Genomic DNA, 27,869 nt, shown 5'->3' with positions numbered 1-27,869 from the left:
TGTATTCATAAAAGTACAATTATATAATCTTTGGTGCCCATGTTCTCAATCTAACAATATGTATAACATCTCAATTCATAAATTACAGTAGCTGCGTCTGGGAAACAGTACCCTCTTCGGGCCATAAGTGATAACTACATCAACAATAACGCGTTTTGAAGGACAAACTTAGTAGGTTACACAAAGCGCATTGATTGGTGGAATTCACGAGTCTCGCTGTCTTATTGGCTACGATCACATGACAAATTCGGAAGTGCGAGCAGAAGAGGCATCTCCGGAGAGAAGCGTGGGTCATTTTTTTTTATTTCACTTCATTTCGATGGTTATATTGATGTTTAGTTTATTTTCACGCTTGACTTGGTTTATTAAATGAACATTACGATGAAATCGGCAGTGTTTGCATGCTGATCCGTAACGATTAAGAAGTAAAGACGATTTCAATTGCTAAGATTTCTCATTAAATTTGTCTATGTTTGTATATGATCACATTTTTTAAAGCAATCGTCATCCAGTCAGTCTTCTGTCCCAGGATGTCATCGTTTGGGTGGAATAAATGAATCACTGTTTTGGATCTGTTGAAACAATTTGTTAAATCATATAATCCGGGAAGAACTGTACTCTATAGTGCTGTATTTGATTGAACCACAAGATGGCGCCAAACGTCCATAAACAAAAAATATAATGCATAACATATATTTATTTATAATATAACAACACTTGTTAGTAGGTATATGACAAAATTCATTTTTGGAATGCAAACCAAAGGAGTATAATTAGAATATGCATGGGATAATAATGCCAATTTTAGGTATGTTTACTGGTTGTCCACAAAGACTCCTAACAATCATTTATTTATTTAGGGGGTAAATCACTACCATATTAATCATAATATATCAACTACATCTAACAGTTTGCTTTCATGTTTCTCAGTATTGCTTTTGTAATTTGTGTTGTAAACTTAGGATAATTTGTGGATGCGCTTTTATAGTCTGATAATCCTACTCATGATCATTTCCCAATGGTTTAAAACCAGTACACTAAATTTGACACAACCAAAAAGAACTGCCATTCCTTAAATAAGATTACTGCATATTCCTATTCAGCTCATCATTGTATTTGTACTGTTACAGTGTAAATTGGAGCAAAAATGGCCACCGCCGGGAAGCTTGCCTCTTTCCGCATGCCACCCTTACCCACTGTCAGCGAGCTGATAAAACTGTATCACCTTAGAGCAGAGAAGCAGCTTTCTCAAAACTTTCTGTTGGACCTAAGACTCACAGGTTGGTCACACTGGCACACACACACACACACACACTCTCTCCTCCTCTCACTTTATCTGCATTGCACCAATACTACCTGCTACTTCCTTTTTTCTTCATTGTATTGTCTACACCAGTGCACTTGACTGCACCGCTCGCTCCACACAGCCTTGTTTCCAGAATTAAAACAGACAAGCTTTCCTGTTTGGCTCAGGTTGAGAAGGTCTGCTGCTCAGATGAATAAAACTAGTCATCAACCCTTGTGGAGCTTAATATAATTATATGTAATGCACTGCGGCTCTGATATGCCCTTTTGTTATTGTGCAGGGTGACCGTTAGATTAATGCATCTCATCTTCATCGTACACATATTGCTACATCACATGCTATCTATCAATATTTGGAGAGGGTAGACCGATGAAGCTGTTTGATTGGAGAGTGTCATGTCATTCACATGATGCATGACGTCTATTAGGTTATTTACTCATGCTCTTGAGGATGTCCCAATACTGATTTTTTTTCATCATAGATTTTGCTGATACCATTCCAATGCGTATTATTTTAGACCAGTAAAGCTATTACAAATAAATAAGGTGCATGTCAATGTTCCCTCTAATTTTTCATGTAAAACATGCTGTAAAACACAAAAAAACATAAGAGTGGATAGAGCTACTGCCACTGGATGCTGTCATCGTGGAGAAAGCAGTAAAAAATATTTTTTTAAAAATTAAAAGTTTGGATTTTATTTCCTGCACGCCATTTGATTGCTGCTGCGCAGAGAAGACGAGAGTATTGTGCAATTGGACATGACTATTTACTACTCATTCACTGCTGAAAAAGATGATGACGATCCTCTATCTATGTATTTTCAGACAAAATAGTCCGGCAAGCAGGTGATTTGAACAATGCCTACGTGTGTGAAGTGGGCCCCGGTCCTGGAGGCTTGACCCGCTCCATTCTGAACGCTGGAGCAGCAGACCTACTTGTGGTGGAGAAGGATTCACGCTTCATCCCTGGATTAAAGGTAGATGAGTCTTCCCTCTCAGGTTAGGTCATGTCACCGCCTTCTCAATGTCATTAGTTTGTTTTTTGATGGAAAGCTCGACCACTTGCAATGTGGCCTTTTTGAAAGGTGTGTCAATGCATCTGTTTTCTGGTGACGCATCATTAGCCACCTGGAGAGTGACTGATGAGACTGCGTCGTTCCAATGAACGCGCTGTCATATTTCTAATTGGATGTTGCAACTCTGTTTGCATAGTTGCTGTCAGAAGCTGCGCCTGGGAAATTGAGAATTGTCAATGGTGACATTCTTACCTACAGGATGGACAAAGGATTTCCTACGAGTATAGCCAAGCCTTGGGAGGAAGGTTAGAACATTTAAGGAGACAAGCATATGAAACCATCAATGTGACATGTATTTATGATAGAATACTATAAATTTAAAGTGCACATGCTGGGAAGTCACTATAAATGTCTATTAGCTTTAAGGCAGTAGACTCTTGAGAAAAATTTAAGGTATTTTGTATCTAATGCACGTTTTCTGCTATTTAATTTAACTAAATTGGAAAAAACTGTTAGTTCAAAATCTTCCAAACTAGTTAGTTTTTATTAAAAAATTAACAGCTGATCACTGAAGTGTTGAAAAACATTTTTGATAGGCAAAAATATCTATTCTCTTTATGTGTTGTTATTATTATATGACTTGATGTGATTAGCATGCAGAGGAAGAAATTTCAAAAAAATTGCCAAACTATGTTACAATTGTTTTTTCCAATCTTGTTCTATCCAGCTTAGAAAAAAAAGTATTTTAGGATCATTTTATCCAACTTTCAAATTGGGCCTTGACTTAAGAGCTTCCACACAAATGCTTCCATGTTATTTTATTTTTTTTACCAGCTGACTATGTGATAATAGCTTATGTAACTGTGTTGATGTGTGTTGCACAGATCCACCAAACCTTCACATCATAGGAAATCTACCCTTCAATGTTTCCACCCCCCTCATCATCCGCTGGTTAGAAAACGTAGCCAACCGAACTGGGCCTTTTGCTTTTGGACGAACTCGACTCACTCTCACCTTTCAGAAGGAGGTGGCCGAGGTTTGAGAACTTCAGTTCTTATGTTTGAATATTTGAAATGAAGGCTGGAGTCCTGGTAAAAAGTCATTATGGATTTTTTGGGAGGCCAAAAATAATCTGATCCATTTTCAGGCATGCATTATGTTGACTTTTGTATTGTCCATTCAAGTCAAGTTGTTGTTGTTTCCTTTAGAGATTGACAGCCAGCACAAAGAGCCGACAAAGGAGCCGTTTGTCCATTATGGCTCAGTATCTCTGCACTGTCCACAGCCGTTTCAACATCCCTGGAAAGGCCTTTGTCCCTTCACCAAAGGTAAGAGTTGATTAGAAGTTCTTCTTTGCTTTTAATACAAATCTGCAATCCAACAGTTTTTTCTTCCAATTTTTTTATACTCTGGCAGTCTGATTAATTTCTATGGAGTCATTTCAATAATTATTTTCTGGTCGGTTTGTTTAAGCGGACAAAATCCTCACATGCATCCCCCGAAGGGTCATGTAACTAAAATAGTTTTTCATTTTTTTCCCAGTATGCATTATTTATTTTCGCAAAAAAAAAACTTTGGTGGTTGGTTACTTCAATCAGTTGTAAAATTGTAGCTGCAAGGACATATGTCATTATTTCCCGCTTCATCCTAGAGGACAATTGTAGAAATTTTGAACATTTAAAATCTGTGGCCTTCTTCATTTTGGACCCGTGTTCTCCTCACAAGTCCCTTGTCATGTCACCATCACTCATTTCTCTCTACCCCTCACCATTCTTGCTTTAAGGCTTCATTAGGACTGTGTTGAATCACTTTTGTCTCTGTTCTGTCTTTGGACCATTTCTGGGATGTAATGATGCCTGGTGGGTATTTGAGATGTGGCACTCTCGCGCCGTGCCACATAATGAGGCCTGAGTTCTTTTTTAGGCCCCGTTTCTGCCTCTGTCTTTTAGCCTGTGTGTGGATCAACTTGGAGAAGAAAGACATTGCTGCTTACATAACATGCAATTGCAAGATGGTTTTTTTTGCTTCATTTCGAGGTCAGGATTTATAGTAAGACTAGAGGGTGTATTAAAGAAATCAAATCCATGCTAGAAAGACAAAAAAAAACTTCAAATGATAGCGTGGTTGGTGTGTAGATAGCTGAATTCGGTTATTTTGAGATGATAGGCGGGAGGCCTTCTAATACACTTGAGATCTTCTTTACAATATAGTGAGAATAAAACCATGTATTTTTTTAAAAGTGTGGATTAAAGGATGGGTGTACAGGTGATGTAAGGGTTGGACTTTTGATCTTTTAAGGAAGTAGGTGAGCTTCAGGACATGATGTGGATAAATAATGAATATCCTCTGATGTGTAGAATGTGGCAGAGTGAATGGGTCTGGAAAAGGGTGATTTTTTTTATTTATTTGTTTTAATTCAAATGAAAGAATGAGAATTTTACCTTCCTCATAGTTAATATAGATTGCACATGTAGTGCACTTGATGGCATGGAAAAAGTAGCATCCACAGCCAGTTTAAGGGAATTTGACTTGTATTGTTGTCAATGGCAAACATGGAGTTAATTTGGGAGGAGTTAAATTGGGGTATATTCACTTTGTCTTAATTTTGAACATATTTGGAATCATTGGTTTAGGGCCATTTCAAGATAATTGATTTTGTTTCAATTCTTTTTGGTCTTGTGGAATTTTTTTGTTGCATTATTGGCTGGTATTGATGGAGCCATTTTATTTGTGAGGAGCCTAATGACCAAATATGCATTAATGTACTCAATCACACAACTCAAAATATATATATATATTTTGGTACAATTATAAATGTGTATGTACAGTATAAATGCAACCAAAAAAACCCGCCGGGCTGAATAGGACTCCTTATTGGCTCGCTCCTGGCCCACGGGCTGTAGATTTGACACCAATGGGATCAACGGTCTAATTGTTGGTATTATCTTTTAGCCTCTGACGCTGTGGGCTCGCTGATTGTGTTAATGAAGAGGGATTTGGGTGAAAATGATACACAAGAGGGATGTCTTTTGTTTGCTCTTGGCAACAGTCAACCTGAGTCTCATGGTTCTTATTTTCCGCCAATCTGGCGTCTTCAAAGTGTAATCAGTTGATTGCAGTCAGTTTTTTTTCAGGAGAAATCTCATTGGTTAAACTGTCCATAGTGGATCGGCTGGAACCAAAAACCTGAACAGAAATCTGTATAAAAATGAAAAACGCTTCTCTAATTGTTTGAAAATAATGCCTTTCAATTCTGTTTATCACACTCGTGGTTGCCAATGGCGATTCTGAGCCAGTAGCAGGTGTGACACTAGACACATGGCAATTAATTAGATGTGACATATTTTGGGATGCAGTTTGATGTTGTGTACACGCGTGAAAAGCAATGACCCTTTCCCCAGCATCCAATATTAAATTGGAGGAGGGGCCATGCTGTTGGATAAAAAGCTAAACAGTGTAATGACAAGAAGATTGTTGAATCTATTTCATATCAGTGGCTGTATTGTTGTTGCCAATGTTGACATGGGGGAGGATCATATAACACTTTGTATTTCATCTATAAGGCTTTCTCTTCCTTGTCCTCAGCTGCTGTGCTTTATTGAGTGACTGAGATTGTCCTTGAGGCTTTTAGAGCGTTGCGATTGGTCGCTTTGATGGCGGTCTCCCCGGCGGTATAAACCCGAGGCAGATCACACCTGAGTACAACCCCCCATTCTGTTTTTTTTCTTCTTTTTAGCAACAATCCTCCCCCAGCTTGATGTCTTAAACACCTTGTTTCGATGATAGTGTCCATCTTGCTCTGTTTTTTTAAACATTTATCTATTAGGGGGGGAATTGATGACTTATAGTCACTTTAAATAAATATTGTATATATGTTTTGCCTTATAGTAAACTAATGGAAAGATATACAATTTATATATAGATAAATTTAGTTGTTTTTTTCAGTAACATTTAGTTTTCCATTTGAATTGTCCTCCCATATTTTAAAAAAATAGCAGTATAGGGCATCAACATTTTCCGGTCTTCAGCACTTTACGCCTGTAGCCAAATTTGCAACAGTGTGTGAAATCCAATGGTGTGAATAAACAAATTAGCTTCTGCGATTTAGATTGTTCATAAAAAAAAAATGATAATGTTAGTAGGTCGTGCATGACATGCGACAACCGACACTACGTGCAAGCTTACAAAAGAGGGCTCAATTCCTAGTGGGGGTTTAGTGTAATATGATAAAATGCAAACACACACACACAGCGTTGTTTTTTTTTGCATTCTGCATTCTTGTTGCTTTTCTATGGATAGTAATTTCTCATTTATATTCTGGTCATCGGTCAAGAGAAACCCATCAAGCCATCATTACCGTTCACAATTGAGTTTTTTTCTCCTCTATTACACATAATAAAAATGCAAAAGTGTTGCATACCTTGCCAGTGTGTTTTGGTATATAGGTTGTTGTGAGTTTTAAAAAAGGAGGTAGATTTTAAACGATAACATTAAAAAGATTAAGTAAACATTGGCTCGTTACAAAGAGAGAAAGGAAAATTACCCACACAGTTAAGCCTCATTTACAGAATCAGCCAAACGAGCGTTTCATTACAAGATGGATCTGATTGTAGGAGGAAGCGTAGCTCTAACAGATGGCCGCCTCTCCGTAGCCGGTCATCAAAATGATCTTGAAAAATGGTCGTATCGGGGCAGCCTCAGAGGAGGAAAACCCTACAGATGTTCGCCTTGTACACAGTCATCAGCTAAGACCACAGGCCAGACGAGCTGAGCCTAAATTAAATTTGTTAATGCCGCATTGAACATCCATTAGAGTTGGTGACTGTCCAGAGAGAGTGCAGATGTATTTAGCTCATTTATATTTTGCTTTTCCGCCCCCCCAGTGACGCCATTGGCTTGTAGTATTCCAAGTGTGAGAGGAGTATTATCTCAACAATTCAGAATAGTCTTTGGTTGTAGACTAATGCAGACAGTGATGGATACCGTAGTTGCGACCTGACTTGGCACACCTCTGGCTTCGACAGGGAGGGAGAAATTTATTCGGCGGGTCTGCATGCTTTATTCACCGCCTACCGCGGCCGTCGCAATTCATCTCAGCCTCCTCCTGCCTCATAAAACGGGTCAAACGTGGTATCAAGAGGATCGGGGAAAGTTATTTTCAGGGACCTGAGCTAACACATTTAAACACCCTAGGGTTGAGTCTTTAATAGGTAAAAAAGGTTTATATAAATGACGCTTTTTGCATCTATAACCTTGGCACAATTAACAGAATGTCATTGTAGGAGCAAATTATGTTATTGTGGCCCTAATTTAGACATGAATGGGCAAACTACGGCTCGCGGCCCATTAGGATTTTTAATCCGGCCCATCGACGTTGTCCAAATAATGTTTTGTTTATTTCCCATCCAAGATAGCAGTAGCTCTGTCCACTCTTATTTGTTTTTAGTGTTTTACAGCCCGTCTATCTTTTTTAAAATTACATTTTAATATTTCCTAATTGATTTTTCCTTTACTTTATACTTTATACTTTTTATTTTAATGATAAGTGATGAGTATGTCAATACTTTAGTCCTTTTTTCTGTTTATCTTTCATATGTACTGTTAACGGATGCACTTTTTTATATGTATCATATCTTGTGCTGACCCGGCCCATCTGTCAAATCTTTTAAGTCAATGTGGCCCCCGGGCCGAAAAATTCGCCCACCCGTCCCCTAATCAGTCAACAAGCTGAAGTGCAGGTGGATTGTTATTGTATGTCTTGCTAAAAGCATTTCTAGTTGATCTCAATCTTGCTATTATTGTTTTTTCTATGTCTCGCTGAAGGCGTTTTGAGCTGATCTCAATCTTGCCATTGAGATTGGATTTCACACCACAGTTAAACTTGAGTTGGGAAGTTGCCTTCCAAAACAACTACAATTGCTAAATTCTTCACCAACCAAAACAAAGGCAAATAATTTAAACAAGGGGAAGCTTTCCCGGTTAAAACCATTGTTTAATTTGTTAACTGGTGCTGTTGCACATCCCAAAATGTCTGTTGCATTTTTAGTTTCCTCTTGTTAGTCTACCCAACCTCAATGGTATAATTCCTGGAAGGGTGTAGCCTGAAAAGCTGCTTTGTGATGATTATTTAAAAACAAGAAACACAGAAATGCACCCAAATGATTTAATAGAAATGAGAGATGTGGTTTAATTACTGTATATGGATGTAATGTCTACAGATAACAGCAAATTAGGGGAAATTTGTAATCTTATCACTATTTAATTAAAAAATAATGAGAAACCATACCTTGCTAGAAGAGACTTCTTGGTGAAAAAATAGTTAAAGTAAAGAAAATTTAGTGGGCAAGATGATTTTTCGTTTTTTTTTTACCTACACATAGACGATTCGTTGAGTGAGTTTATTGATCATAAAGTATTTTAACTAGAGGAATAAAAGGCATGAGAATGACTGGCCAAAATGGAAGCCATGAATCTTCAATTAATATAAATCTATCAACCTATTAAAAGGTAATGCGTTTTAATTTCAGGATTTATATTCCTAGTGGGAACGACTAAGTCAATTTCTTTTGATATAAAGTTTCCAGCCTATGAATATACTCATTTAGCTTTTGTTACTTAGTTTTCCATAGCAAATCACCTGCCTTAATATTGTGACTCCGTTACTATTTATAATTCATACCATCCATGTTCCTGTCCTATGACCAGAAAACACCTCCAGAGAGGCAAAAACATGAACATTTTTCACCCATTTCACATTTTCCGGCCACCAAATACTCTCAGCCACGCGTCGCCCCAATGCGTACTGAAATATTAACGGCTCTTTTGGAACTGTCACCATGTATTGTTTTCTTCCACGTGGCTCCTTTGTCATCCCCAAAGCTTTTTACTGCCTTCCTCAGCAGTTTACTGGACTGCCAAGGTCGCTTTCATGTTTCCCCAGCTTTGCTTTTGCACTGGGACCATTTCAAAACAAAGGAAGGTCATTCTAACCCAATACCAACCACTTCGATTAGTATCTTAACTAACCACATCCTTCTTGTACGATCATGTACGAACGTAACGGTTATCCAAGACAAGGACCTTGAAATCCCGTAATTTCTCGCATATAAGCCGCATTGTGTTTTATTGTTCAGTTTTTAAAAAGTACCGTATTTTCACTACTATAAGGCGCACTTAAAAGTCTCCAAAATTTTCTCCAAAATAGACAGTGCGCCTTGTATATGGAAAAAATGCCATTCATTGAGGGTGCGCCTTATACTGTGGTGCGCCTTATAGTCGTGATAATACGGTACGTATTGCTTGGAAGCATCGCACGCTCATCATCCTCTGTCGTTCGTCTTCGTTCATGTTGAGGTTTGTCATTGCGGTAACTCAAGGTGGGAGAGTTTGACGGAGAATGTAGGTTAAATACACTGAGGATCTGATCTTATTAGTGTTTTCCCCTTGAGACAAGAAGCTATTTGAGCTGCACTTAGGTTGCATAACCGCGAGGAGTACGAGCATGTGAGCGTTGTCAGTATTCCGTCTTTGTAAGTTTTTAGAATGAAAAATGTTCTGTGGAAAGGGAAAGAGATGGAGTTGACTAATAATTGATATATCGTTTGAAAAAGGCATACTTGTTTAAAAGAAAAGGAAGCAACAGGTTGCTACTAAAATTATTCATTAAAGTCTGTTCACGTATTGGTTGCTACTGACAGCACTAGACCGTTCACTCTGTTAGAATGGATTGGGTGTCTTCCAGTGATAAACTCATTGAAATTCACAGCAAAATTATGAATAGAGCTTGTTTTCTTGTTTATCAGTTGTACTGCAGTATGTTGTAGAATGATTACTTTACTCGTTTTTTGATCATTTCTGTATTACCATAGGGTGAGATCATCATATTGGCATACCTGTCAATTTATAAGTTTTTCCCATATTTTATACATTTCTGAACATTTCAAACTGTGTACGCTATACAACAACTTTTGTATGATATTTTTTTAAGTACGTTTTTTTGTAAAAACTGATCTCGTTTTACCCATTTCGGTTCTAATCCGGATAGTATCGGTCACTGGTAGCAGACGAAAACTTTAATTGACTACTATTAGTATTCAGTATTAGCATTTCGCCCATATGCCACATAGGAGAACATTTTAAACATTTGCGTGCACCCTATGAGTTTTTACAGTTTGTACAGGTATTTTTTTATCGCTTAATAAAGGGAATTGCAATCATTAATAAGAGGAGCAATTGGCCTAGGTGTGTTTATACCTTCCCTGCAATCAGTCCATCCGTTTCTAACCCAAAATCCACCCAGGAGTGTCTATAAACACATTTTAACAACAACATTAAACCGCCCTTATATAGAACAAATGCCAAATAAATTTCTTTGTACTGTACTATAACTCCATGAAAGGTTGTTAATCATCTTGTCATCTCAGTGAGAAAATGCCTAGTGAGCTTAGGTGCAACATTCCGAATAGAATTCCTTTTTCAAAAGCCATTTGCACATGGCAATGTATTATAGATGCATACAGTCAAACTGATGCCACTGTTCCCTTGGGTGCTTTACTGCGTAAAAGCAGCCTGGCTGGCCGGCTGCACTCAGCACAGTCTGTACCAATCTAACATTCTGTAATACTTGGCAAGACCGCCAAAACCGCCCTTAACGTCGGCGTATATGTCACAGATACCCAACAGGCAGGTGGCTTTCATAAAATAGTTTTATTGATTAAAAAATAGAACTACTTGCACAAGCACATTGAGACAACTGTTTGAGAACTCGTGAGCTGCTCATTATCACAATTATGCTCTGGCAAAGTAAGAAGTGCTGAAGCATCCACAAAAATAAGCTGCAGTTTATCCAAAAAGATAAATCAATGTATTGGTACAGTTTCTATGCACATTTGTCACTTTTTTTAAAATTCTTAGGGCCACTTCTATGCTAAGTAAATCGCGTGCTGATATCAAGCTGCACAAATACACGATAAAGAGGACAGGCTAGATCGTAATTGCCCTCTGGAATGGTTGGATGGCATTTTTTTGTGTGTTTTTCAGAGTGCCACTTGTGTTGCGTTTGTACTGGTTCAGGGAACTTGGAATACTCACCACCTACTCTCAAAATAGTAACACAAAAAAAAGGTGCACTGCACTTCTCTTCTTATAAAGAAGATATGGTTATGATCATGGTATCGTAATAACTTCTATCGGAACAATCTGAGAGAAAACCCGAGTTTCTCCACATCCAAAAACTTGTAAATACTTGTGTACAGCTGCCACAAACCCTATAATACTCCTGAATGAATATATTTATTTAAAAAATACCCCGTTCTTGTCCTCTTTGCCATACTCATGCTTAGTGAATCTCACTGTGCTTTGGGAAATCACAAATGAAGAGGATTTGAAGTAACCCTCGAAAGCCTGCATACACGCATCTAGTTGGCTTGAGACTTAGTCTGACAGAACAAATCCATAAAACATTCGCTAATGTACAATCCTTGTACAAGAACATACTAGAAAAATAAGGATAAAGGATATTCCGGATTATAATAAAATGTCCTCGTGAGACTACGATATTTGGCACATTCTTGAAACGCAAAAAAAATGTCAGTATTGTTCGATGACATGGCACATTCTTAGCCTTTTTCTTTATTGCATCGCTTTCCGTGTCTGGGCACGGCGTTATCGTCAGCGGGAGTTGTCAGGGGCAAGATGGTAGGGAAACCTGTTCCCGTTGGGATGCCGGCGTTCGAGATCATACCCCGTGGCGTGCCGGCAAATGCCTGCAGGTGGCGAGCTGGCCTCGGCCATCTGCTCCCTCTGCAGAAAGCTGTGTTTATGAGAGAGAAGGAGGGAACTGTGTGGTCCTATGCATCGTTGCCAAAGCCTCTTTCAATTATAGTTCTTACTCTGTATGTCTCCACTTCTCCTCATGAAAAGAATACAAAACGGAGAGATGCGAGGGAGTGTATAAAGCGCAACAGTGCCTTTGTATGCGGGTGTTTCAGGTCACAAATTCAACATGTAGTGGATGGAGGTCTTAAGTCAGCTATCCCATCCATGTCATGTGGAATAGAATGATGACACAATGCTTGTGTGCATTTTAGGTGGTTTTGTGTAGCGGGGGTGGTAACACTGGTGCTCGGATGTTTGGTCGCCGGACGTTTGGTTTACTGTTGAAACCAGCTCTCAAAATTATATTTATGAGAGATAGTTTAATATCTAAGAGAGAGAGTTTATTATCTAAGTACTGTTTAATATTTAAGTATTCTCTAATATCCAAGTACTGTTTAATATCTAAGTATTCTTTAATATCCAAGTACTGTTTAATATCCATGTACTGTTTAATATCTAAGTACTGTTTAATATCTAAGTATTGTTTAATATCTAAGTATTGTTTATTATCCAAGTACTGTTTAATATCTAAGTACTGTTTAATATCTAAAAGAGAGAGTTTATTATCCAAGTACTGTTTAATATCTAAGTACATTTGACCGGCGACCAAAAGGGACCAAAAGACTGCCGACCAAACGTCCGGTCACACTCATAGGTGCCACGTCAATGCTGCCACGCTTGGAAAACATGTCACATATGGAGAATGATTCAAAGCTTCTATAGCGGCCTGTTAGTTGACCACTAAATCGTGAGACCTCACGTCTGCCGCTCTGACCGCTGAACGGTTGCAAGGGAAGAAATTGATAAATCTCTAAACAATTTAACGCGGACGCTGTCTCTCCTCACTAGCTAATAAAGGGGATTAGACTAAGTCGTGTTCGCAGAGGCGCTGATTGAAGCTTAGGGAACAATGGCTAGGAGAAGAAAAAAATAAAAAAAACATGTCCTAACACAAACAAATCACTTGGCTGACAAGCACCAGCCCCTCAGACAATAATTTGGTTTCCATGGTAGCATGGCGGAGGATGGCAAGGTTGAAAACATGCAAAATTCAGCACGGCTGGGTGTGTTTACTGTGTCTGTAAGGATAGACAAGTGTGAGTAGGAGTGAGGGAGTGCATATCTAAAGGGATGCCGCTTTGTGTTATGGTTATGCATTGGCTGAAATGGTGTTGGGGTGATTTTCTGGGATGGGGAATTAATGATAACACTCCGACCTAGTTCACTTAAGCATCCCATTTTGTCTTGCTTTCTATTTCTCTCCGTCTCTCTCACATCTCCACCTGGGGGAGAGCAGGCGTTGTTTTATTTCCCTCCAGTTGCTCAAATCCTGCCCAGCAGCCTACATCACCTCCTCCTTTTCTGAACACGTTCCCCACGCTAAATATCACTGCAGATTTTTTTTTCAGGCACAAGCATATGTACGGGGTGGCTATGTCTTGAACTTCCAGCGATCCTCCCGCTGTATTAAAACACAAGCCAGGCTAAACACGGCATGCTTGGCGGCAAGACATCAAAGTCACTGGAACGGCAATCCAAAAAATATGGCCACGTACCAAAAAAAGGGACGTCCTCCTATTGGGTATATTGTGGATTGAGATGGCTCCAAAAGAGTAAAATGCAGCTAAGTGATTGCTTTTTTTTCGTCTTTCTGTTCAAACCTTTGGCGAGTGGAAAAATCCCTTCTATTTGCTTAATCCTTTCCCCCCGGGGGAACCCTTCTTGCGCTGATTTACCGATGAAGGATGTCTCGTATTTGGTCAGCGGCTGCCTTCGATTGGCCTGTTTGCTCCAAGGTGCTACCCAGGGATTACCCCCACTGCTTGTGCTTGCAAATCAGAAGAAAGATAGGAGCCAGACGCAAAACCGAGACAGTTTTTTCCCCTTTAGCTCGCTCTTAAAGTCCTTTCCCGTGGGCTAATGCACCCACAACACTGCACACCTACACATAGTCCTGCAGGCTGTAACCAGTCTTGTTGTCTAGTGGAGAAAGAGAGCAATACTGATGCTGGAGCTCTTGTTGTTGGAGCAGCTGTTGCTGCTGTTGCTGCAGCAACAATTTATCCGGCGGCGGGAGCAAAACCAGGTCTTGCGGGCCGTGCCTTTTACCCGAACAGGACACGCAAAAGATAGAACCCCCCATCAGGAGAAATCCGGCAGAAACGAAGGCCACATACACTGCACCTCCCGGCTCAAACTTATTGCTCTCGGGCACTGTAGAGTCCAGGAAGTTAGTGATGACTTCGTTGGTGAACCAAGAGGCAGGCACCAGGCATAAAAAGCCAGCGGCAAGAAAGCAGCTGCCGCTAGCGATGGCCGCGTGTCTCTTGGAACGCCGTCCTCCGCCCCAACGTGTGCATTTAAGTCCCAGGGATGCTAGGCATAGACCCATGGCTGCCAATACGCAGGACAAAACCATGGTGGTGCGGGCAGTCTGTAAATAGGCGGGAAGCGAAAGCACCGAATACTTAAGCGTGCAGCTGAACATTCCCGTGCTGTACCAAGTGCAGTCCATCCATAGTCCTTGCATCTGGGAGATGGCGGTGATGATGTTGGAGCCCACATCCGCGCTCACTTTCCAGTTGGGAAGCAGAGTGGCCACCGTGGCACCCATGATACCCAACAACGCCAGCACGAATCCAAATATCTGCACGCCGGTGGATGCCATGCTCCGTCCGTCGTCAAGCCTGGGCTGACGTCCTCGCCCGGGCGCATTTGTCGGACGCTGGTCAAACCCTGGTTTCTTCAGTTCCTCGGGCGCCGTCCCGTTGCTCTGGAGGAAAGAAACGCACGCTGGTGAAAAATAGCGAAAGTGTGGGCTGGTTCCTTTCTCTCACTCTCTCTCTCTCTCTATACCCCCTCATTCAGCTCACACAGATGCACTTTACTGGCTGGAAACAAAAGGGCCAGCAATAAGAGCTGACCGTGCCAGACCCTAGGTAAGCAAAATAAAGGCACGTATTGTGCATCTGTGCATTTTCTATGTCCCGTCCAACACGCAGCGCTGACACCAAGCGGTTGAAATGACTTTGTGCTATTTTATAATACTCCATTGCAATCTAGGCGTAAATCTGCAGTGCCTTTTTACCACAGCATTTAAATTAAAATCCCTTCAATTGCAATATTTCATTGCTTTTAAAAAAAACAAAAAACAAATCCAGGACCTTCTTTACATCACATCACCACCAGGAAACAAGTTACCGATAACTTTTCTCCGTCTACTAATTCCACCATGAATTATATCCAAATTAAATTAGCCAACATGTCCAGTATCCCCTTAACTAGGAAGAGATTGCCTTCCCCTAACAAAGCGAACGTGGCTTACCCTGGCGGCTGCTGCAGAGCGGCCGCTGAGTCGTCACGTCGTTCACGGCAATTCCGGGAAACACACAAACAAGCGTGGCACGCTGAAATGAGAGAGGCTGCTGGGTAGGGGACCATGCGGACAATTCGGCCCGGTCCGAGGCTCCATACGAGACGTCCATCTCCTTAGCAACAACGGAGGAGAGGTACTCCAGCCCTGAGGACCACACAGGCTGGAGCGTAGCCTGCTGGGGAAGAAGAGCCACGATGCTCTGGCGCTCTCTATTCTCGAGCGCTCCCCCCACCCGAGCCCCTCTCTCTCTTTCTCTCTCTCTCTCTCTCTCTCTAGCTCTCTCGCTTTATTTCCCCCAGTGTGTGTGTGTGTGTGTGTGTGTGGATGTCTGTCACAGTGATGGCTGTGTAACTGTATGTGTGCACTTCCCCACTGTGTGGTTTGCACGTCAACACATTTCTATCAAATATGCACTGTAGGTGTCAAGGTTGTCAAGTTTATAGCATTTTTCGAGATCTAACCAACCCAACCTAAACCTATGTTTATACAAGTTTTTTTTTTTTTTTGGAAAACTATAAATTCACAGAAACAACATGTAAATAATTGCTGTATCTTCTATGACAGGGGTAGGGACGCTGTGGCCCGGGAGCCACATGTGGTTCTTCCTAACCTGTGAGCTAAAATATGGAAATTGCTAGTGACAGAACTGAGATATTACATCTAGATTAAATTCAAATGAAGATTATAGATGTATAGGGAATATTTCCTGTGTTTGTCCATTTTAAATTAATAATTGCAGACCATTTGTACAAATTTGAATGTCCAAAAATGATCTATCAATCAGCACGATTGGAAAAAGCTATAATAAATTAATTTTGGCAGCCTAGTTGGAAATCGAAACTACAAATGGTCCGCAACAAAAATATGAGTTTGACACTCCTGTTCTATGGCAAAACTTGATTAGAGACTAAAATCTGGTTTATTTTGGTTTGTTCTTAACTGATTTTAGGGTGTGGGATTTGAGCCTGTGAGTATTTGAACTGTTTTTTCTCTCCTTTTCAAACTCAGCTTCAGCATCAATGCTTTGAAATTTGCCAAGTCAGTGACTGGTCAGCTTTATCTTAATGAGTTGTGTTTGTTTTAATTGTAGGGCATGGAAACACTAACCTGCGCATGCACATATCTACTGTAGAAATCAGTTAAGCTTATCTTTTCCTTTCAGTAAAGGGCATACAATAGGAGAGACAGTGTGACAAGGGCAATCTGCATTCCTAGAGGACAAAATAAGTGATGGAAAAGTACTATTGGGCATGCAGACATGTTTTGCTTGAACATTTCTTCACGGCCAAATCAGCAAAAAACAGTCCTCATCTACCGTTGCAGGCAGTCTTTTAGCAATTGACCCGTTCATTTTATCGAACTGTTTTCTCTATGGCTTAACTTTCCACTCAATTCTTATGAAGGGACTAAAAATGCAATCTAAATATGCGTGCACAACGCAAATGCGATGTTAGTTCTGTGCTAATGGAGCTCCCATAAGACGAATCTTTGCACTTTTTCCGCAAACGACGTCGTGTGTGACCCGTCTACTTGTAACCGATGAGATCTTAAGTGCTGATACTGGTATTCCTCCTTGGGGAATATGATGAATAAATGAATAGGTTATAGAAGGGAAGAAGGTGCAACCAAAATGCCGTTAACATAAAGTGGGGCTAGTGCAGATGTGTGACCATGATGTGTCAAGATTTCCCAGACTATTAAAGGCGTGTGGGAGCCGCCATGCTTTCTTTCTTTCCTTTTTTTATCACCTCACAGCAGAGCTTTTTAGTCTTTTTTTGCAGCAGAGCCCAACCAGTCACGCTATTGCATGACCCGCATGAGGGTCTTTTATCGTTCAATTAGCTTTTTCCTCCGTTATGTGTCCCCTCGTGTAATTGGTTTCTATGCTCTTCTTGCAAATGCATTCGGTTCACAGCAAAGGTTTAAAGGAGCCATGCGCTCATATGTCCAGGTGTAAAGCGCTCAGAAATGTGAATGCTAGCTTGCACTTCAGTAGTTTGGAAGGTGTAATGGTACCTCTATTTATGACATTTATTGGTTCCAGAAGGGGTTTCATAACTTGGATTTGTCTTTAGTAGAAGCATATTTTACATTGAATTGGTGTCATTCGTTCCACAATATTACATGTTATGATAAGTTTACCAATAAGTATTCCCAAGTTCAACTTTCAATAATGGAGGCATCTGAGATCATATCCTAATATTCCTAATATACAAAGCGTTCATATATGTAATGTTTAATATCCGAAATAAGCAAAGCGTTCTTCATTGCAAGCACACATATATACATATAATGATTTTATTTCAAGCAAATTTATAATAATGATAAACCTAACACCAATGTTTTATTAGATAAATATGCAAATGCATTTATTTATGCATGCTAAAAAAATATTTGTAAAAAATATTGATTAAGTCATTAAAATGAATAAGAAATACATGTAAGAATGCTGAGTGGCAGCTGAGTAAACGTACGTAAATACATACACATACTTTAAAATGTTACCCACACTAGAGAAACAACAGTTTATTTAAGTTTTGACATATAACCTGAATATTTTGTATGTTAAATCATTTCTTAGGTGAGGTACAGTCAACAACTTTTGACAGTTTAAGAAAATATTTGGGAAAGTCAGTTCCCGAAGGAGCTGTACAGGTCTGTTGTCCTCACGCCGTTCCAGAGGAAATACGTTGGGCCGACTGTACAGGAAAGCCAAAGCCTTTCCTCTTGAAAGCCCTCAAGCAACATCTGATTTATATATCAGCTAACTTTAACGGCTGTCTTTTTCAGTTATGAGGTTGTCTTCTCAAGGTGTCTTCATTATTAATGGAAGTGTTCTTTTTTTGGGTAGCAACATCTTAGGGAGCTTTCCTCTTATATAGCCATCAGGCTTTTCTATTCCTACCTCCCATTTTCCCCCAATACCTGGTTATTATATAAGCGCAAGTGTTTGCGGTTGAGGTAGCAAGGTCCACTGTGGCTCCAGGCCTCTGCCATCCCATTTCCGTTGGACGGACGTGACAAATTACAGCTCGGGAAACCACTGGGGGAAATATGGTCGTGATATAGGCAGGAATGGAGAGTGGGAAGTCAGAGAATACAAAAGCAAGAGCAGTAATAGATGTCCCAACTTGGAGAAGGTCAAAAAAATGAAGTATGGAAATGTGGGAGGGGGATGTGCTTTCCTTCAAAGTGGGTTAGAAAAAGCCTTAAAGTGCAGACAATGAAAGACTGATGACTTTTCCAATAGCAATCATTTTATACTGTATATATTAGGGCTTTTCAATCAGGCTACCTTGGGAATTCTCACGGTCAAGTATGGGTTTTTACCCGAAACCTTCAGTTTCGCTTGTTGCTCTTCCAGAAAATCTTTCAATTAGGAAATGTGATGGGCCAGCAAATATGGAAAAGGCTTTTATGCCAGCTTTCAAAATTATATTAATGAGAGTTTAATATCTAAGAGAGAGTTTAATATCTAAGAGAGAGTTTAATATCTAAGAGAGAGTTTAATATCTAAGAGAGAGTTTAATATCCAAGTACAGTTTAATATCCAAGTACTGTTTAATATCCAAGTACTGTTTAATATCCAAGTACATTTGAACGGTTAAATGGTGACAGTTTACTGTTGAAACCACCTCTCAAAATTATATTCATGAGAGAGGGTTTAATATCTAAGTACTGTTTAATATATAAGTACATTTGACCGGCGACCAAAAGACCGGCGACCAAACATCCGATCACTTCAATCCATACATCAATACGATACAACCTAATTCATCTGTTTTAATACTGCACTTGATTTTAGTGTCTTTCCATATCCAATTCACCTCAACTGAGAGCCTTTCTGTCGATTCCTACTGCAAAAACTCATTTAGATGAGTCACCTGTTTTTTACCCGCACCGCCCGACACGAGGTAATTGCATTCATATTTCTATATTTGCTTCCTGTGGGGAAAGTGCAGTCGAATCATGTTCATAGCACTTCAAGTTTTTAGGTTGGCTGACAGCGTGTGATTTAGTGAAGCATCCCAGCATGCCGAGGTTATTGGGGGGGAGGATTAATAGCCGGGTGCAGTACATATTACATGGGCTACGTAGTGAAGCTGTCTCGCAAGGCCATCCATAAATCATAATAGCAAAGTGACATGGACAAGCCGATGGCAGAAATGCCGCCTGTATAGTCTCGATATCGACTTTTGCCTCGCTCTTCTCTTAAATCATCGAGCGGAGAATATAAATGGCCTAATTATTCTAGCGCCGGGCAGATTCAAGGTGCGCCTTTTTATTGCTTCTTCTAAACAGATGGCGGGCTGATCTTGCATCACCAAGCCACCGATGAAAGAATTTTACAATTCAGATGCTCAGGATATGATCAAGATAAATCTTTCAGAGTGAGTGACAGGTGAAAAATATGAGTGCTTATAAAGATGGCCGCAATGGAACTGGTGTCTGTTCATCGTTCTGCAATTTAAGAAAACAATTTGGGACTTTTTCCTTCACTTGGGAATCACAATCGGTTGCACCAATCTTGTCCTATTATGGGACTTCACCTTGAAGTAAGGATACATGGGGCTATCTATAGATTAGATAAGCTATAGTTTTGCAGTTTACCAGTACTGCTAAATGTAGTCGCAATTTTTTGTGTGACCAGCTGAATGTGTGGTTATCATTTCTGGTTGAAAAAAAACTCATTGGACTTGATCTTCTTTTAAATGGAAAAATTGCCTTATGATAGGGAAAAAAAAACTTCCTCACATGTTTTTTTATTTAATATGAAAAGTAGCCGTACTAACCATGGTCTTTTTAACGGGAAACAAAGCTTCACTAATTATACTTGTTTTTTTAAAACAAAAAAATAGCCTAATGAAACATGGTCTGTTTTTTTTGTTTCTTTTTTTAAGAATAACATCCTATCTGTTTTTTTTCCTACAAAGTGCTAAAGTGTAGAAAATGGACTTTGGAAATTTAAAGGAAACAAAATCTTTTTACTATGGCAGTTTGACAAAAAAACAACTTAGAATCTGGAAAGAAAATACATATTATATGTTGTAATGTCACTCATTAACTACCATTAAAAGCAGCAAGTGTCCATTATTTTATCGTAAACTTCAAGCACTACAAATTTCATCTTTAGTGCTGAAGACAGTTCCTCTATGACGAATCTATTTCCCCCCCTAAGTACTTATTCGCGTGACTATTAGATAGAGTGGATTGGACTTTTCATACACATTGTCCAGGATCTTCTCCAAAGTATTTTTGCAAAGCACCCAAAACCTAAAAGCTCTAAATGGAATGAAATATAGTATGATGATGATAACAACTAATACTACTGATGCCCTTTTGTGTGTGTGTGTGTGTCAGTCAACCAATGGCCTGGTAAGGCAGTACACAGAAGAGCTTATAGCGGATTGCGTGCAAGTACCGACCGCCAAGCTCACCACACGCCACCCACATTAAGCTATAACATTCATGTCAAACACTGTTTACCAAAGCACCAAATGATGTGAGATTATGAAATTGTCTCCTGATCTTCTGATGTTATGTGGGATTCCATTCTAGTGTTCGGAAGATGATCCTTTAGAGAGAAAAAACGAGAGATCAGAGAGAGGGTGTGCTGGTGGCTCCTAAAGCGACACTGCTGAATCTGTCTGTCACGACTTCTTCAACCATCCTGTCACATCAGTTTAGGGCTGACGTGGTAAAGGATCGGAAGGCAACACCTCCGCCCAACCAAGGAGGTTTAGAGCATGGGTGTCCACACTTTTTTCTCTAAGGGCTACTTCAATCAAAAGGACGCAAGGGCCTAGTTCTGGAGTGCCAAGCTCCAGTCCAAAAAATTAAATAACCAATTCAACAGCAAGCTGTCCAGAAGCTTGATACAGATCAAATTATTTGGTTCAGGTGTGTTGGTGGAGGGAGATATGGAAAACACTGGATAGTGGCTCTCAAAAGGGCTGGAGTTGGCCACCCCTGATCTATAGTCAGACCCAAACTCACCACCCTATCTTTACATGGACTGACTAACTACTTTTTGTTTGTTTTCCTAGTGAAAACTTGGAAAATGTCAGGACTCGATCCAATAATCTCTCACATTCTAAATCAGTTCTCTAGCATCAGAGCTAAGACCCCAAACCACCTCCATACCTACCTTTACATGGACTGACTAACTGTTTTTCTGTTTGCTCTCCAAGTGAAAACTAGGAAAATGCTGGGATACAATCCAACAATCTCTCACATTCTAAGCATTCATGTGAGCTAAGACCCCAAACCTCCTCCTTTCCATACCATGGACTGACTAACTATTTTCTGTTTGTTTTCCAAGTGAAAACTTGCAAAATACAAGTATGGGATCTACGACCTTTCGTATTCTAAGCAACCACTCTAGAATTGTTGTGCCAATTGGGCCGTGTGACACATTTGAGATTGGATTGTTTTTGTTTAAATTGGATTTGAACTCTTGCTAAAGTTCAGTTTTAGGGACAATTGTATTTTATTTCTTAGAAAGACATGAAAATGGGATGCACCAAACTGCCACTAAACAGTAAGTGTTGATGTTGCTAGAGAAAGGACATCTGAGTGTTTGGTCTGTGCTGTTACTATGACAACTCAACAGCCAGCCACGCTGCGTCATCTTTTTTTTCCCCCCTATGTGCCGTTATCACTTTTTTTTTTGTCCGACAACCATATTTTCCTCACATTTGCCTTTTTTTTTTAACTCCCACTGCCACTTTTCTGCCTAATTCTCACAGGCAAAATCTTAATTGACCCTGTTGACCTTTGTGTACTTCCATAGGTAGACGTTGGAGTTGTTCACTTCACCCCTCTGGTTCAGCCTAAAATCCAGCAGCCCTTCAAAATGGTGGAGAAAGTGGTCAAGAATGTATTCCAGTTCCGCAGAAAGTATTGCCGCAGAGGACTTGGGTAAGTGCAGACGTCCTCGCGTGGCCTTTTCTGTCACGTCGCACCAAAACGGAGGAAAAAAATACACTTTGTAACCAAAAGCTGCCCACGGACGAATAACGGGGGCTCTGGCTGTGTGAATGAGAGCAGCAATTATTAGTCAGCCAGGTTGCTTTGGAACGAGGAGGCGGCACATTTTATATAACTCTGGTTGAAGCGGCTCCCGACTGACAATTAAGAGGCAGTCATGGCTCAAAATGGCCATGTTGAAAAAAAATATTCAATATGACATTCTTAGTTTGTCACGTTTTGTGGTTTTTGCATCCCAGGAAGGAATTATTTTTTTGCTTAAATAGAAACAACAATGTGTAGTCAAGACTTTCTAATAAAGACAAAGTAAAGTGTGGCCACTTGTGGTGTAGGGGTTTGTTTAATTGACTGGGATGTGGACAGTCAAGGTTTGAATCCTAGGTAGGAATCATTTTTCCCTTATATATAAATAACCCTATGTAGTCAAAACTTTCCAATAATTACTAAGTAAAGTGTGGCTACTTCATGGTGTGAGGTTAGCTCCCTTGACTAAGTATGAGCTGGGAGTGAAAAGAGACAAAACAACAAATACTACTGCTAAATCCTCTAGTGTGGTGGCTCAGTGGATAAAGTCATCAGTCTTCTACCTCTGTGGTCCTGGGTTCAAATCCAAGTGCATGCAAAAATTTTCCCAATATTATTTAGGTAAATGAATGAGGCAAAAGTACAAGTACTACTGGGTATTCTCACCGAGTGGTGGTGCAGTGGTTAAGTCATTTGTCTCCCAGATCTGTGGTCCTGGGTTCAAATCCCAGTGCATGCAAATATTTTCCCAATGTTATTTAGGTAAATGAATGAGACAAAAGTACAAGTACTACTGCTTACTCTCACCGGGAGGTGGCCCAATGGTTAAGTCATCTGTCTCCCACCTCTTTGGTCTTGGGTTCGAATCCCAGTGCATGCAAAGATTTTCCCAATATTATTCAGGTAAATGAATGAGACAAAAGTACAAGTACTACTGCTTTCTCTCACAGGGTGGTGGCCCAATGGTTAAGTCATCAGTCTCCCACCTCTGTGGTCCTGGGTTCAAATCCCAGTGCATGCAAATATTTTCCCAATATTATTCAGGTAAATGAATGAGACAAAAGTACAAGTACTACTGCTTTCTCTCACAGGGTGGTGGCCCAATGGTTAAGTCATCAGTCTGTCACCTATGAGGTCCTGGGTTCGAATCCCGGTACCTGCAAAGATTTTCAAAATATTATTCAGGTAAATGAATGAGACATAAGTATAAGTATTAGTGCTGTCTCTCACAAGGTGATGGCCCAATGGTTAAGTCATCAGTCTGCCGCCGATGAGGTCCTGGGTTCAAATCCCAGTGCAGGCAAAGATTTTCCCAATATTATTCAGGTAAATGAATGAGACAAAAGTACAAGTACTACTGTCTACTCCCACAGGGTGGTGGCCCAATGGTTAAGTCATCAGTCTGCCACCTATGAGGTCCTGGGTTCAAATCCCAGTGCAGGCAAAGATTTTCCCAATATTATTCAGTTAAAAGAATAAGTTCTAAGTGTATAAGTATATAAGTGTTCAGTGGTGGATGAAACATTTTGAGTAAAAAATGACTAAGTGTTTCACCCCATTTCCTTGGATAAAACGTTTCAACACCCATGTATAAGTGGGGCACGAGTTGGTGTAGTGGGTTGCACACTCGCCTTTGCACCGAGAGAACGTGAGTTCGCTTCCCGGTGTCGGCGGTTCACTGACCAAGCAAGCGGTCGAGGGTCGGCCGAAGGCCGACCCGAGAACGCCTTTCGCACATACAGGTCCATCAAGTGTCTTCCGAACTGCCGAAGGCAGTTCGGAATATAACCTTTTGCTGAAAAGTATGACAAAGTGTTTAATAAAAATTTAAAAGTTATTTCTTTTTTTTTTCTTCTCATTCCATTTTCCAGACTACTTGGTTCGGTGATCAGCCAAAGGTCGACAGTGGGAATCGAACCCAGGTCTCCCACATGGGAGTCCAGTGTTCTAACCTCTGCGCCACCAAGTGGCTTACACTTTTCTTTGTAATCATTTGAGTGTCATGACAAGAAATCCACAGAAACAACTAAGTGAAAAAGTGTCACAACCGGGATTTGAACCCATGTCTCCCACACGAGAGTCCAGTGTTCTAACCTCTGCGCCACCAAGCGGCTACACATTCCTTTGTAATCATTTGTGTCTTGACAAGAAGTTCACAGAAACAATTAAGCGAAAAAGTGTCCCAACCGGGATTTGAACCCAGGTCTCCCCGACCGAAGACAAGTGAGTTAACCACTACGCCACAAATTGGCCACACTTCACCTTGTCCTTAGTGGAATTTCTTGACTACACAAGGCCTTTGTTGTCACCTGATCAAAATCTGATTGGTTAAAGCAACAGACTTATCTAGCTAACAGAAATTTTGGAACTATTTAATAAGTATTGTTGGACAATATATAATATATGATTCAGATATTTCTTAAGCTAGCAGAGAAGGCACACCACTGCAAATAACTTGAATAATACTTTGATCTGAGCATTAAACAGACATTAAAAGCATCTCACTCACCTTTCTTCTCCCACTTTCCAGAATGTTGTTCCCTGATGCTTCTCGGGAGGAATTAACGGCGGAGTTGATGCACGAGGCAGACGTGGAGCCCACCCTGCGTCCCACCGAGCTCACCATCAGCCACATCAAGGCCCTGGTGGACACCTACGCCAATATGTGCCACCGGGACACTCTTCTATTCGACTACAACTTCAGAGAAGAGCTACGATTGAAACGTCTCACCAAGAAAAGGGGTTCACGACCAGAGGTGAGCCCAAAGACCCCCAAACAACCACCTGATTTCACCCCAGAAAGCCAATGAGTTGGTTTCAACCCAGTTTCTAAGCCATGCCCACTCCAAAACAGGACTTTATTCTAAGCAGCATTCACAGATAAAAGTTTATTTCCCAAAAAATTCCATCAAGAGGAGGAATTCACATTCATTGGTATGCTAGCATTTAAAGGCATAGTAAGAATGGACTGTCTTTAGTGGTTTACTCTAAAAAAATCATATTTCAACTCCATCTTCATTTACGAAAAAAAAGCACTTGGTTGCAAATGATTCTTGCCTCATTTCTAAGTTGTACAGTTTCAAGTAGAAAAGGGAATAAAATAGCATTTACAAAAGACATCAACGTACAAAATTACTGTTTTTTTTAATTATTGCTACTTAGAATTCTTTACGCAGCCTTTTTTTTCAAACAATAATTCCTTAGAAAAGAATCCCAGAGGCTATTTAGGATATGCAAAACCGGCTTTTTACAAGTTTTCTTTTGTTTGCAAGTCAATTTAATTCTAAACGCCTCAAATCTTAACCCAAAATGACTTTATACAAACTCAAATCTACATTAAAATAAATAGGAAACTGCAATAATAATAATATTAAAACCTGTACAGAAAGAATTCAATCATATTGGCAGACAGTGTACATTAGTGCACAAAATATAGAAGACCAAAATAGGAAGAAAAAACTGCAGCAGGATTTTAGATCTTTGCTTTCAGTCGACATCATTAGTTGGAACACAACTTTGAAATCTACATTTATCCTTTCCTATCATCCAGTCTCCTATTAAATGTGTTTCCTTCAACTTTTAACTAAAAACGTGTCTTTTTTTTAAATGACCGCCAAATCTGTGCAAAATGTATTTGGTCAGTTGGGCTTTTTTTTTTAAAGAATACACAGACTTTGGCCTATTTTTTGCATGTGGGTTGTTTACACCTACCTAATGAAAATGACACCAAATTGCATCAGTTTTGAATGACCAGGAGTTCTGAAAAAAAATTATCAAAACTTTATATCTTGGATGTCAAAGTCAAGGCACAATGGAGGTTTATATGTTATTAGTCTTGATTTTCTTTTTGAACTTGTTTCCAAACCATAATTTTAACAAAATCTTATTTTACCTAAATTGATTAGTACCATAAACTGTGTACCCTGGTAGTCATTGTTCTGGTGGCCTATTTATTGTTTCTTTTTTTAAATTAAGTAAGGAAAATAGTTGCTTTGGTGCCATTTTGTGCCTTCATGTTGTCAAGGAAAACCATGTTTTTAGATCAAATTATCAGTATTATAGCAGAAGATAATCATGATCAAATTGTGATCTTTTTAAGATTGATCAGATTGTTATTTGTCCCTTGGACAAAAATGCCGGGTTGTTACAGTCAAAGGTTTATTTAACTCTAATTCTGACTTTTTTTGGTTGTTTTTTTTAAACATCAATTTCACTTTTTTACTAACTACCACAACACATACTTTGCGACTAAATTAAGATAATGCCAACTTCTGAATAGCTGTCTTAGTGCCGAGGAAGGAAAATATGTAGATATTGAGTTTGAAAGTATGTTTTTTTTCTCAGATTTGTCTCTTAGTGCAACAAATAGTCAAATTCTGTAAATTTCAGCCATTGACGACCAAACTACCCCAAAAAATAATTATTACATTTACATATCAGCTGATGGCACCAAAGCAAGATTACCACATACTTACATGACAATTGAAAAGGGACTTATACACACCAGTTGGTTGTTGGCAGATGTGTAAATGGCGCTAACTGGGGTTGCGTTCCACATCATTAGAAGTTCTCTCCGTGTCGTAGAAACAGTCCTCATTGACGACCGAAGTCAAACTTTGCACGCTGAACTCCCTTTCTAGGAGTGCGTTGAGGTCTAGCGTTCCCGGGGGTGACGACGCGCCATCACGGATGTCCAACGAGCGGCTGCGCTCCTTAACGCAAGTGAGCGCTCCGGGGCTTCTCCGCAGACCGCCACTTTTCCTCTTCACCGCGCCCAGCTCGTTTCTCGCCAAGGAGCCTCCCTCTGGTCGGATGTGGGCGGCGGCGGCATATGTCAGCACGGGATCTTCGCAAATTTTCAACTGGAAAAAGCGAGCGTCGAGTGCTTCGCCCTTGGCGGCATCGCCAAAGCCGTCGTTGTTGTCACTGAGGATGTCGGCGGAGTCGTTTGCGGAGTGACTCTCGGTGATAGGAGTCTGGGGAGCAACGTTTGGGCCGCCATCTTCAGAGTCCACTCCACACTTGAGATTCCGGGACCAGGTGGGTGGATCTCCGAGGGGCTGCCGACACAATCGGGAAGGTCTAGAAGAGCCTGGAAGGAAGACATGCACACACACTCACTTGGGGGTTTCTTATCTGGCAAAACACACAGTGCTTGCGGCCGTTCGGCCTTTTGGTGACCTCAAAGGTAAAGATATAATCTGGCTAAGGTAGATTTTACACTTCACGCATTCAAGTAAATATGATCTGCAGGCGTGCGGAGATAGCCACCGAGAACATGT

General features: G+C 40.2%; 3 protein-coding genes across 8 annotated transcripts in view; 1 reads left to right on the top strand and 2 right to left on the bottom strand.

Annotated features, from left to right (window-relative positions):
- Positions 1-205: 205 nt before the first annotated feature.
- On the top strand, positions 206-25,706 carry tfb1m (transcription factor B1, mitochondrial). Of its 4 annotated transcripts, none has more exons than XM_077732073.1 (8): positions 206-286; positions 1,131-1,280; positions 2,131-2,282; positions 2,518-2,626; positions 3,206-3,357; positions 3,530-3,649; positions 22,367-22,494; positions 25,118-25,706. In XM_077732073.1, exons 2-8 carry the CDS (start codon positions 1,148-1,150, stop codon positions 25,395-25,397), a joined length of 1,074 nt encoding a protein of 357 aa, XP_077588199.1. In that variant the 5' UTR covers positions 206-286; positions 1,131-1,147; the 3' UTR covers positions 25,398-25,706. The 4 variants fall into 4 exon arrangements, with proteins under 4 accessions (XP_077588199.1, XP_077588201.1, XP_077588203.1 ...); XM_077732075.1 differs by lacking the exon at positions 25,118-25,706 and adding an exon at positions 24,459-24,877; XM_077732077.1 differs by lacking the exon at positions 25,118-25,706 and adding an exon at positions 22,576-22,744.
- LOC144206805 (claudin-20) lies at positions 12,722-15,809 on the bottom strand. Its single transcript, XM_077731965.1, has 2 exons — positions 15,523-15,809; positions 12,722-14,970 (listed from the first exon to the last, which is right to left on the bottom strand). The coding sequence occupies exon 2, from the start codon at positions 14,863-14,865 to the stop codon at positions 14,140-14,142; it is 726 nt and encodes a 241-aa protein (XP_077588091.1). The 5' UTR covers positions 14,866-14,970; positions 15,523-15,809; the 3' UTR covers positions 12,722-14,139.
- Positions 25,461-27,869, bottom strand: part of tiam2a (TIAM Rac1 associated GEF 2a) — a 49,661-nt gene continuing 47,252 nt past the window's right edge. For all 3 annotated transcript variants that reach the window (XM_077732069.1, XM_077732070.1, XM_077732071.1), the window contains one exon: positions 25,461-27,679. In XM_077732069.1, coding sequence (XP_077588195.1) covers positions 27,123-27,679 — 557 coding nt within the window. In that variant the 3' untranslated portion in view covers positions 25,461-27,122. The remainder of the gene's footprint in view (positions 27,680-27,869) is intronic.

This window comes from Stigmatopora nigra, chromosome 13 (genome assembly GCF_051989575.1).
Source record: "Stigmatopora nigra isolate UIUO_SnigA chromosome 13, RoL_Snig_1.1, whole genome shotgun sequence".
Classification (NCBI taxonomy): Eukaryota; Metazoa; Chordata; class Actinopteri; order Syngnathiformes; family Syngnathidae; genus Stigmatopora; species Stigmatopora nigra.
Note: the sequence above shows the minus strand (reverse complement) of the source record. Positions and strands in the feature narration are given on the sequence as shown.

Excerpts from the sequence above, each read along its gene's own strand:
- tfb1m (XM_077732073.1), top strand. The coding sequence starts at position 1,148 with ATGGCCACCGCCGGGAAGCTTGCCTCTTTCCGCATGCCACCCTTACCC. Across the intron at positions 2,627-3,205 it reads AGCCAAGCCTTGGGAGGAAG|ATCCACCAAACCTTCACATC; the intron begins GTTAGAACATTT and ends TGTGTTGCACAG. Across the intron at positions 22,495-25,117 it reads TATTGCCGCAGAGGACTTGG|AATGTTGTTCCCTGATGCTT; the intron begins GTAAGTGCAGAC and ends CCCACTTTCCAG.
- LOC144206805 (XM_077731965.1), bottom strand. The coding sequence starts at position 14,865 with ATGGCATCCACCGGCGTGCAGATATTTGGATTCGTGCTGGCGTTGTTG.